The sequence below is a fragment of the Sebastes fasciatus genome, chromosome 7 (assembly GCF_043250625.1).
Source record: "Sebastes fasciatus isolate fSebFas1 chromosome 7, fSebFas1.pri, whole genome shotgun sequence".
Taxonomy (NCBI): Eukaryota; Metazoa; Chordata; class Actinopteri; order Perciformes; family Sebastidae; genus Sebastes; species Sebastes fasciatus.
In genome coordinates, this window is record NC_133801.1 from 3951121 (window position 1) to 3963310 (window position 12190).

Here is a 12190-nt window from a genome sequence, read left to right on the forward strand (position 1 = left end):
GGACTGTAGACCGTAGACTGTAGACTCCCAATCAGATCCACGCATTCCACTGTAGACAGACCGGTTGAGCCCTCCTGTTGGCTCGCTAACTGTGGGCTCAACCCTCAAACCCTAGACTCTGATTGGTAGTCTACAGGTTGAGGGTTGTAGACTACCAATCAGATCGACGCATTTCTTTCTTCTTTTTTTAAAAAACTTTTTATTCAGTGAAGCATGACAAAACAGTGGACATTTGACAAGACAAACAGAAACATCGCCGTTTATAATGCACGCTTTTCTTTTTCTACAGCACAGTTAGCTGGAGGGACGTGTTGTTATAGTGAGCTAACAGGCCTATTGACAGGTCACTAAGTCAACGCGACCGTTACTGTGTTTAAATTATTAATTAGTTTACAAAGTTAAATCAAGCCTGTCTCTTTCTTATCGACTTTTTAATCGTTTGCCGGAGGCTGGACGTCTTGTTAGCGTTAGCGTCAACTAGCTAAACGTTGTTTACAGGTAAGTCAATGGTTAGCGTTTCTCTCTCAGTAAACTCATTTAAATGATATATTTCTTTTGTTATAACGTTATAAGGCATTTCTCGTGTTAAACCTTACCTGCTTTTCAAGTCCCAACGTACAAAAGTAGACCTATGGACCGGGTCAGGTAAATAACATTAGGTGAAGATTAGCATCTCTCAGTAAAACCTCTTTTGAATGATAACGTTAGCTTTTATTCCTTATAACCACTATGTGGATACTGTAGTGTATAAAAGAGCATTAGCTTGAAATGTCACTTGTTGATGTGCTACTAACTATTACAGTGTGTGGACCGTAATCTAATACATCTATCTAATATATCTAATACATCTAATAATAACGTTTGCCTTGACCTAACATTATATGTTACCAACCATTTCAAATCTTGACCTCCAAATCTATTTGGCATCCAAAAACAATTCATCACTCATTAATGAATAGGTAGTAACTCCTATCCAGTGTTTCAGAGGTGAGGGAGACTAATCATTTTTGCCTGTTGTCAAAATACCATGGTATTCAACATAGGAGAATATAACAACTACAATGGTTTCTCTCATTGTGTTTTTTGACTCCAGTTTTATCGGTAAGCCAAATCTATGAGCCAAACCTTTGCCAAAGGTAAGAGAAGTTAAAAAGTGGATAAAATGACAGATGCATGGGAGTCAGTACTGTAGGCCCAGGAGTTATGAGTTATGAGAAGAAGCTGTAATTAGGGTTTAGCAGTTATCATTATGCTCTGACACTTCCTCCTCTTCCTTGCTGTGTGCTAAAAGGGTATCAATACCTGTTATATATATTAACATTAATTTTTATATTAGTGATTAATATATCATTATAATACAATAACAATCATATTGTTGTTGCTGCTGTTGTTGTAGTAGCATTGCTCTTTATGTTTTTCAATTAGCTAACTAGGGATGGCGACCCCAGTCATCCGGATCAACAACCCAGATGCCCCCAAGGATCGCCAACAGGCTGTGGTGATCGCGACCAAAGAGGCCCGGTGCTATCGGGAGAAGAAGCTGGTGTTCTCCAACCCTCCACAGGAGCTGCTCAACCAGACCACCGCCTTGGCACACGCAGAGAGGCTCCTTCGAGCAGAGGGCATCCCCGCGCCATCGCGTCAGCAGTGCCTCGGAAAGCTGGTGTTGCCGTTCGGCCAGTATCTGAATGCCCCATTTTACTGGCTTGTGGCAAATGATGTGGGCTACATGAAGTAGTAAGCATATTATATTTAATACCACTGTAGGCTATGCATTTTAAAAAACATTTTCATGGCATGTTTAAAATAAATTACCTGTATATCTGCTTGCTCATTAGCATAATTGCTGTGATATTAATGATGACGATACTAAGTTGATGTATAATATGATTTCAGCATGCTTGACAAGCACAGGGAAGAGGTGACAAACCCACAAAGAAAGGGACAGTTGGGGAACCAGTGGGTGAAAGACCACCTCACTGAATATGCAGAGAGCTTCCCACAAGTCTCCGCTCTCCTCGAGGCCAACATCGACAGGTGTATCTACGGCCAGAGAGGATTTGAGCATCACACCTTTCAGGAGATGTGGGAACTCTACAGCCAGTACCACACCCAGAAGGACAGGCCTGAGCAATTCAGTGCTGAGCAGAGGGAGGTGATGAAGAAGGCCTACAGCTCTGTGAGGAGGTGGCAGAACACACCGGTCACCCACATCTTGAGTGTGCAGATGAAGCGCTTCAAGAAATATATAAAGGAGAAGGAGCAAGTAAGTTTTGATTTGATTATTTGTTACGAAACAGGAAGAGCAGAATAACGTAGTAAATGAAAATTGTTCAAATTACTGATATTTAAAGCAGTTTGGCTAAATGTGTTTGTTTGCTTTTGGTAATTAAAGACTGGTACGTCATAAAATCTAGATAGTTACATTACATTTGTTGTCCAGCAACTGCAGGCAAGCACTTCCCAGCAGGCAAGCACCTCCCAGCAGGCAAGCACCTCCCAGTTCGACCCCTCATCATGGCCAGGCGATGACGCTGAACTGGTAGCCGCAAGCCAGGCAGTTGAAGGTAAGTGAGATACAGAGTTAATATACATCAAACTGTTCCGAAAAAAAAATCATAATACAAAACTACTTTGTTTGGTAAATTCTCAGATTTGCTCAAATCCCAAGAGTCACCATCCGGTGTCCGGCGGAAGCAGCCCGAAGCCGCTGTCCTGCAGCCGAAGCTGCCTGAGGCCGCCGTCCGGCCGAAGCTGCCCGAGGCCACTGTCCAGCAGTCCAAGCTGCCCAAGGCCGCTGTCCAGCAGCCCAAGCTGCCCGAGGCCGCTGTCCAGCAGTCCAAGCTGCCCGAGGCCGCTGTCCAGCAGCCCAAGCTGCCCGAGGCCGCTGTCCAGCAGCCCAAGCTGCCCGAGGCCGCCGTCCGGCCGAAGCTGCCTGAGGCCGCTGTCCAGCAGCCCAAGCTGCCCGAGGCCGCCGTCCGGCCGAAGCTGCCTGAGGCCGCTGTCCAGCAGTCCAAGCTGCCCAAGGCCGCTGTCCAGCAGCCCAAGCTGCCTGAGGCCGCTGTCCAGCAGTCCAAGCTGCCCAAGGCCGCTGTCCAGCAGCCCAAGCTGCCCGAGGCCGCTGTCCAGCAGCCCAAGCTGCCCGAGGCCGCTGTCCAGCAGCCCAAGCTGCCCGAGGCCGCTGTCCAGCAGTCCAAGCTGCCCGAGGCCGCTGTCCAGCAGCCCAAGCTGCCCAAGGCCGCTGTCCAGCAGCCCAAGCTGCCCGAGGCCGCCATCCGGCCGAAGCGGCCTGGGGCCACTGTCCAGCAGCCCAAGCAGTCCGAGGCAACTGTCAGGCCCACAGAGACCCCGTCCACCACCAAGGGTCATGATATGGAATAACCTCTGAGAGACTCCTCTGTAAGTGATATTCACATTATATGAAAACAATGTAAATGAGAACAATTTGTTTTTACATGTTTTTGAAATTGGTTTGTGTTTTAACAATACTTTGTACACAATAATAACCAAATGTTTTGTATGCGTTATGTGTGTTGCAGGTGGAGATAGAGGGTTGGGTACGTCTGTGGGAAAACCCCAATGGCATCCCACCTGCTGACATTTCCTGGCTCAAAGAGGACCCAGAAAGAGGGCTGTTCACCCCCGTTCAACTCTACACGGACATCACCGGTCTGTTGAAGAGGCGACGGGTGTTGAAATCTGACCGCATGTGGTTTTACCCACCAGAACCTCCTGGCTATGTTGGAGGTGCTATGCCAACTCCACAGCTCTTTTTTCGGAGCCGCGTCTTTGTGTGGCGCCCCGTTGGAGTGTGGAGGTACTCCCTGAAGTGTCCTCGAGGTGATGACTGTGCTGGTAGAGGACGGAATGTGCACCTCTACAAGTCTGGCTACCACACCCGGGTATAACTCACTTCCCCTGTGTTATTACATTACAGTTGAATATTTATTTATGCTGCTATTTGCCTTTATTTGATTTGATTTGATTTTTTCCCCCAAAATGTACTTTAGGTACGTCACATCTGTGATATGTCCAGCTGGTACTCAATGCTCACAGAGGTCCTGGGCTGTGGGCCATGTATAAAGGCAGCCAGGAGCGGAGAAGGTGGAACGGTGGGCCGGTGGATGGCGTGGGATCCCGCTATTTTATCGCAACTTAGCGAGGCTCATCAAGCTATGTTCCCTGCCATCCTCACCAGCAAGTGAGTATACTGAACATAATGTGTGCATTTAACAAACTTGAAAGTAATCACAAATTGCAACATATTGATTGTGACTCTACTTAAAGGCGTGGCGTGGATAAGAATGTTGTGCGCCTTCTGAGGGACCGGACCGAAGGGAACACAATGGTCAAGGTGTGGCGTCAGATACATGGGAATCACGTTGAGGAGTACCTTCACCGTAAGGACCTGTACACCACACTCCTCATGACCGTAGCGGAGCCCGGCGGGATCGTCTCTGCATTCAGTCACACATTCCAGGCTCCACCTCCTCAAAGAGAGCTTCCCTCTGCACGGCTCCTGCGCCACGCCTTCCTGCTGTCAGAAGCCAACAATGTGCAGGATTACCGGAACCAGATCCTCTCCACCTTTGGCACTGTGCTGAAAATGGATTCCACCAAGAAAGTATGTAAATCAAAACATAACGCTCAAAATATGTTTTGCATCATACAGTATGTATGATGCAAAACATATTTTCATACTGTTGTAAAATGAAAAAAAAACAAAAAACACATCAATACAATCTTAAGAGATGTTATCACATTATACAAACCTGACATATTTTTTTAGGTGGTGAAGAAGCTGTCTGGGGAGGGTCATGGCTCAGCTGAGTGGTTCACCAGCATCGGGAACGAGCACTCACAAATAGTTTCATTTGTGCTGACCTGTGAGGAGTCCACTCAGAAGCTGGAACCAATGTGCCGTGGAGTCATGGAAAGGTTCCGGCTGGCCAATCAATCTGTCCCCAAGATCTTGTATGTGGACAGGGGATGTTGCCGTGCACAGGGCCCAACATCAGTGGAGACTTTGTTCCGGCCTTGGGTGGACAATGGGATGGTTGTGCGTCTGGACATCTTCCACTGGATCCACCGGTTTGACGCAGCCATACGCACAGAGTCTCACTGCAAGTACGCTGCGTTCAAGTCTGCTCTAGCTGGGGCAGTGCTGGCCTACAACCGCACAGACCTGGAGCTGCTCATCAAGGCAGTCAGAGCCAAGGCTCCGGCAACGATGAAGTCGGTCTCAGACAAAGACGTTATCCGCCTCTACATTTCCAGGGAGCAGCTCAAACACCATGTGCGGAGGGTCACACTTGGGGCTCAGGAAACCTTCCGGCTCATCCAGCAGGCCATCGAGGAGCTGAAAGGTCCCGCCGGGCTGGACGAGAGTGGAGTGAGCTTGTTCAAATCACCTGGTAAAAAAGACAGCGAAAACATTATTACAACATCGATACGGTTAGTGTAGCATACAAAGTGAACATAACACACTGTATGCATATATGTATGTATGTGTATTTACAGAGGCCATTGATGAGATGTGGGCAGGCCAGCAGAGACACCTGGAGTGCATCCAGGATCCACCAGACATGAATATGTATCGGGTGGCGCGTACCACAACCATCAACAATGTGGACGTGCCCTACTACAAAGGTCTGCGTGGAAGCAACAGCCTGGAAGGATTCCACAAATCTCTGCCGCACATGATTCCGGGTACACAATTCTAGTCTGTATACATGTAAAAAATGAAATATGTGACCCTGTCATTATTCTAATATCTTTTATTGTGATGTTCAACAAACCTAAATTGAAATACTTACCTTTTACTCTGCTCTACTCAGGTCCCCACTGTGCAGCACGGCCCTATCAGGTTTACCTGATAAGTGGCATTGCACGGTGGAACTCCGACAGGAGCTCAGATGCCGTGTTTGGTGGCAAAGGACGGCACCACAGGACCTACTCTGCCCCGCTGATTGACCGCCTCAACACCCGTTGTCGGCGGCTGTTCGGAGAGGCAGTGGAGGAGAATTTCCGGGCCCCTGCTGATGTCCCTTCCAACGAGCTGCTCGGGTTGGAGTACCTGTTCAGCCAGAGCACGGGTCAATCTGGAACCTTCTCTCTTCGGGACTTGGTCAACGATGGACCTGATCCAGATGAGGAGGTGGTTCAGCCTGGGCAGCCCGATCCAGATCCCGAGGCAGACGAGGCGTACCAGAGCGATGTGGAGGCACATGACAACGTACTGGATGCCATCGTGCCCCACATTACACTCACCAGCGAAGAAACCTCCACTGTTCAACCTCCGGCCTTTGTGAGTAACTGTGTGTCTGCTAGAATAAATTGCAATTCACTTGTTGGATAATGTACACATTTACTTACAACTTACATTTGTATGCCAATTTTTAACAGGAGGATGCCTGCAGTCCAACCCCTCTTCCTGGCTTTCAGAAGTTGGAAAAGTTCTGCTCTGTGTTGGTGGACATTGGCCTGACAGAGGACAAGCTGTCCCTTTCCACTGAGCAGAGGAACAAGGTCCTGGAAGTCTGGAATGCAGTGGAGGAGCATGACAAGCAGCCGCAGCAGTTCAATCAGCTCTACAGAACACACTGGGGCAACACCCTCTACTGCCGCACAAAGAGGGATGATCTTGTTGATGCTGCTGTGATACAGAGGGTAAAGATGGCCAAGCGCTACGCACCAGCACAACAGGACATCAGTGCTCAGCACAACAGGCTGATGTACACGCTGGTGAAACTGTTGTGGTTGCGCTCACCTCAAGGGTCTCGCATCAGTCCTGAAAAGGCTACCATATTGAAGGCCTACGAGAGAATCCAGCATCGGATTTTGGTGGAGGATCAAGTCCTGTGCAAAGCAGGCATTCCTCTGCCAAAAATCAACATCAAGACAGTGCGGGACTTCATCCGTTGTCAAGAGCGCCTCCTCAACCTGCGTGCCACAAAACAGCCCACCGGCCTCATCACAAAGCTCACCTCCATCTCATCTGCAGACCTCCCTCCAGCACCACACCAGCCAGCCATCCTCGCTCCACCAGACTACCCTCTGATGGAGTATGTGCCCACACCCAGCACGGCAGGGACAAAGGTGTTAAAGGGAAGGACGGACATGATCGTGCCACTCTCCCGGCCTCAACCACCACTGCCACCTGTGCTGTTGCCACCGCCGGTCAGAAAAACCCCTGCCACCTCTACCATTACCAGACCTGTGCCCTCCCTCTCTGCATCCACAGCAACCGCAGGCATTGCTGGCCCATCCACACGGCCCATAATGCCTGCTGGTCTGACGACATCAGCTCGTCCAGCTCCGTCAATAATGCCTGCTGATCCGACTACATCAACTGCTGCTGCTGCACATGACTGCCGTCCTTCATCCTGGTCGAGATCTACGCAGTACAAGCGTAAGGGGAAGGAGCAGCCCATAGGACTAGCAGAGAAAATGTCACGGGTGCAAAATTTCCGTCTGTGCATGCTGTGGCCAACCAACACAGGGACATAAAAAGTACAAAAAAAAAGACTTTCTGCCCTGTAAAACTGATGTCCACATCGAAAGGTCTGGACAACAGAGTGTACGACAGCTACGAACACTTCACCTCTGTTGTAGACAACTTAGAGTGATAACCTGTAAATAAGCTGTATATATCTGTAAATATGTATTGTAAATAGTCTTTTGAACTGTACTGTTGTGTTGTGTTGTTGCCAGTTTTCGTTAGTTTTCATTTTCATGTATATATTTATGTTCATATTGTTATGGCATTTCATTCTTAGTCATGTTCAGTGATACTTTATTTTCTGCACTATACTTTACTTACTTAGTCCTTGCTGTGCCTGGTGGCACATAGGGCAAGGACTAAGGATCTCCACTCATTTCTGTTGTTTGCTTTCTTCTCAATGCTGTTCCAGCTGTATCCTCTCGTCTTCATTTCTCCTTCGATGGTTCGCCTCCAGGTTGTTTTGGGCCTCCCTCTTTTGTGTTTTCCCTCTATAGTTTCTGCACTATAGTTCTGTTTTATTATTATTATTATTATTTATTATTTGCACTTTTTTATGCACCTGGGACAGAGTAGGAGACAAAGGCTTCGTTCCAAATTGCATACATTTTATTTTTGTGTTTTCCCCATTTCATGCACTTTGTTCATTAAAATGGTCTGTGTTACAGTAACAATGAGTTGTGGAATATCAATTAATGAATGCAACAATAGGGGTACATTTGTTTTCATCAAAAAATAGGGGCACAGAGTGACAGATTACTTGTTTGCACTTATAGTACAATGATATCAGATACTTTTGCATATATAGCAATAGAAACATTAAAGTAGCTTTAATCAGCCTCAGAAATATTAAACTACTTTTATTTTAATTTTTTACATTTTGTTTTTCCTTTATTTGGTTTTACTCATTTACATAAACATACTTAATTAGATACAAATACGAGGTAAACCAACTTTTGCACTTATTACAATGACATTATAGAACACACAAATAGAACATGGGGTGCTTTTCATGTAAAATAAGATCAAATGAATAACAATAAAAAATTACATTTAGAAAAAAATCAAAATTAAACAAAAGATGGGCGTTTTGGGGGAATATACTTTTTCCACTCCTTCCAAATGTCCTCAAATTTATTTTCTTGAAGCTTCATTGAGAAAGTAATTCTTTCCATTACAAATATGTCATAAATAACATCATACCAGTTCTCTAATGATGGGGTATCTGGTTTAAGCCATTTCTTAGTGATTGCTTTTCTAGCAGCTACACTCAATATTCCAAATAAGTATTTTGCTTTAATATTTGTAGATATTGAAAGTAGAAGACCAAACAGTAGTTCGTCCCACTTAAAAACTATGTTTGTACCAAATATAGTAACTAATTCCGTGTAAATCTTACGCCAAAAAGAATTTACTTTTGGAAAGGCCCAAAACAGGTGATAGTGGTTAGCTACCTGGGAGCCACAGTTCCTCCAGCAGCTGGAAGAGCCTGAATGATGAGACTTCTGAGCGGGTGTAATAAAAAATCTACTAACAGTCTTCCAGCCAAACGCTCTCCATAAGGTTGAGCTCGATATCTTCCATTGAAATTCACAATATTTTAACCAAATTAAACTACTTTTAATCAGCCTCCCAATAGTCATAAGGGACTTATGTAACAAATGTAAATTAATGGCATTTGGGAAGACAAAGCATTTTCTTACAAGTATACTTTTGATAGAATAAGCCGTATTTCATTGGAAAAAAAATCTGTCCAGTAACAAGTGAATGAATGACATGTATTATGTAGCATTTGCTTACACAAATATATAATATATATATAATTCAATGGCTTCAATAGGTATCACAATTAATAGACAATTTAAATCTGTAATGGAATGAATACAGATGATATCAACAGTCCTCAACCTTTGGGGGGATTGGGGGTGAGCCGTATTGTAGATTCCTCCTGTCCAGTCCTCCTTCCGGTAAAGGGGGCCTGTGTTCGCACTCTCCCCTGTAATCATATACAAAGAAAATGATAAAGATCTAAAGGTATAAAGAGACAGGTATAGCAGCTGATGTGATGTTTTATAGAGTATGCGTCTGCTGTCTTGAATTGTTTGCTATAATTCTGAAGTTAACCTAAGTCAAACATCATATTTGTGGAAAATGATGGAACTGTCAGGCTTCATCTATAAAGTTACACCCAGTTTCCCTAAAATGGCTTGGCAGCAGTATTTTGGTGCTGCTCTGCTGAAGAGCACATAAAATGTTATCTGAAAATGGTGACACCACACATCACAAAAATGATTAAAGAAGTCTTACATATAAAATTACATTTGTGCTTGCATGATAAACAAACACATCGAATAATAACAGAAACCAGCAAGGGATAATGGCTTTCTTCTGGATTCACTATATCAGGGTTCTAAATGAAGACTGAGTCTGCTCCATATTTCATATATTTGATGAATATATGCCTATTATATTATAAATCTATCATGCTGACTACTCAACAACAACATTCTGGTGTTTATCACTTTAACATCATTCTGGTGCTTGTCACTTTCATTTAATTCTGGTGCTTGTCACTTTAATATAATTCTGGTGCTTGTTGCTTCAATATAATTCTGCTGCTTGTCGCTTTAGATTATAGACTTTTGACCAATTGCGTTGGGGGACAATTGCACTACCGTACAGCTCAACCCCGAGACTGAGAATCTACAGGAGTGTAATATAGAAGAAAAACATTTGTACTAAGGCCAACAAAGATTATTTACATTTTATTTGAGAAAAGATGGTTACATTTCCCATCATGCAATGCTGTATTTCCATATCAAAAGCCAACCTAAAATCACCAGCTGTATTTATTTGACTCCAACAAATGAGTAACAGTCCAACAGCAAGTTCAAAAGAGACAAAGCTAAATCATACTGCAGTCAAAAGCTGTTTGATCCACATTTATAATTCAGAAGAAAGAATAAAAACACACATGTGTTTTCTCACATTACAACCCCTTCTTGTTTCTTTGTTTGGTGGGCAATCGGCGTTCCTGCTACCCCCACCTATTGCTCTGGAGTGTGAAGAATGTTTATTTAACATATTTACCTATGTCCTTCTCTGTAGGGAACCAACAGCAAGAATAAATACTTTAACAGAAAATGATGTGCACACATATGCATTGTATTTGCCTTTCTTTTGATATGTCAGCAGAGAGCAAGCTGGGAAACATAGATAGATTAGCCAAAAGGCAAAGAAGCAACACCAGGGAAGTGTTGGAGGTGAGGAGGATATTTTCCACACAGTCAATGTAACAAAGGTCTGGCAGTGAATGATGAGTTAAGGTATACTCAGTAAAACAGTAGGTAATACTTTATAATAACCATCATTTATAAATGGTAAATTTAATAGTTATTTAAACTTAGTTGATAGTTATTTTACTGTTAAAAAACTATTTAATTATAATTAATGATGTTTACTAATTATTAGTAATGGTATAATTTCTGTTATTTTATCATTAGTTTATGTAAGATGAAATAATTAATTTATAAGTATATATTGTATCATATCTGATAAGAGACGATAATGACATTCTGATTACATTAATAAACTATTTATTAACAGTTTATTTTTTGCACACATTATAACATCTTATATACTATATTAAGTATTTGTTAATGATAAGTCAAATGATTTGTAAACTTTTAAGAAATCATTAGCAAAACATCTATAAACATTATAGATAGGTGGACCAGAAACCAATTATTAACCATTGACAAAGTATTAACTCTTTATCTAAATAATGTTTACAGACATTTTAAAAGTATTTATTAACCATTTAACAAGGTATTATAATCATCAGTTGTAACTTTATAATAGCATCCAAATAATGTTTATAGACCTTTATAAACCAATTATTAATCATTAACAAAAAGTTACAAATATCTATCTCTGTAATGTTTAACAAACAATTTCTTAAAGGTTTACAAATAATATCTTAATCATTAACTCATACTTATACATATTGTATATTACATGTTATAATGTGTGCAACAATAAACTGTCAGAATAACATAAATTATAGGATTACTAATAATTAGTAAACATTAATTATCATTTCATTGTTAACAGTAAAATAAATATTAACTAAATTTAATTAACTGACAATTTACCATTTATAAATGATGGTTATTATTAAATGATACCAAGTATAAATTCACTCCTACTACACAATACATTTATTCACTAATTTTTCAGCAAATTTGCGATCTGCAGATGATTTCAAAACAAATCAACAGAGAGTCGTGGTGACAGATTTCACATTAGAGATTGATTGACTGAATCTGAATTAAATAAACTAAATACTGGTATGTGTGACGGTATATTAATAATATTATTATGCTTCTTGAATAGTAGCTCAGTTACATGGCAACAATCCTAACTTTTATTTAAGCTTGAACAGCATCGAAGCAGTCAGTATCTGTTCAAAGCTATTTGAATTTTCATTATACATGTTATCAGGGGAGAGCGCGAACGCAGTCCCCCACTACCACAAATTATGCAGTCGAGATTCCTACATTTGAGGAATTCGCAGAGGTCAGCTCAGCCGGAGTGCAATGGCTAAGCCTCGCCCTGGGTGAACCACCTTCTTGATCATGGTATCTCCCCTGCCAGGTAAGTATGAGTTGTACATATCAGAGACAGGGA

The 12190-nt window shown here is 42.7% G+C and overlaps 1 protein-coding gene and 1 non-coding gene across 5 annotated transcripts; one reads left to right on the plus strand and one right to left on the minus strand.

Moving 5' to 3' along the window:
• The first annotated feature begins 363 nt into the window (after positions 1–363).
• On the plus strand, positions 364–4347 carry LOC141770730 (uncharacterized). 4 transcript variants are annotated; one of them, XR_012594615.1, is made up of 7 exons: positions 364–498; positions 1426–1737; positions 1897–2266; positions 2444–2567; positions 2654–3399; positions 3540–3902; positions 4011–4347. XR_012594615.1 is itself a non-coding variant. In XM_074640578.1 (6 exons), exons 2-5 carry the CDS (start codon positions 1436–1438, stop codon positions 3379–3381), a joined length of 1524 nt encoding a protein of 507 aa, XP_074496679.1. In that variant the 5' UTR covers positions 364–498; positions 1426–1435; the 3' UTR covers positions 3382–3399; positions 3540–3973. The 4 variants fall into 4 exon arrangements, 3 of the variants coding, with proteins under 3 accessions (XP_074496679.1, XP_074496681.1, XP_074496680.1); XM_074640578.1 differs by lacking the exon at positions 4011–4347 and having other exon boundaries at positions 3540–3973; XM_074640580.1 differs by lacking the exons at positions 2444–2567; positions 4011–4347 and having other exon boundaries at positions 3540–3973.
• A 7654-nt stretch (positions 4348–12001) lies between these two features.
• LOC141771776 (U1 spliceosomal RNA) lies at positions 12002–12165 on the minus strand. Its single transcript, XR_012594771.1, has one exon. It is a non-coding gene; the product is annotated as a U1 spliceosomal RNA (small nuclear RNA).
• Between the last annotated feature and the right edge of the window lie 25 nt (positions 12166–12190).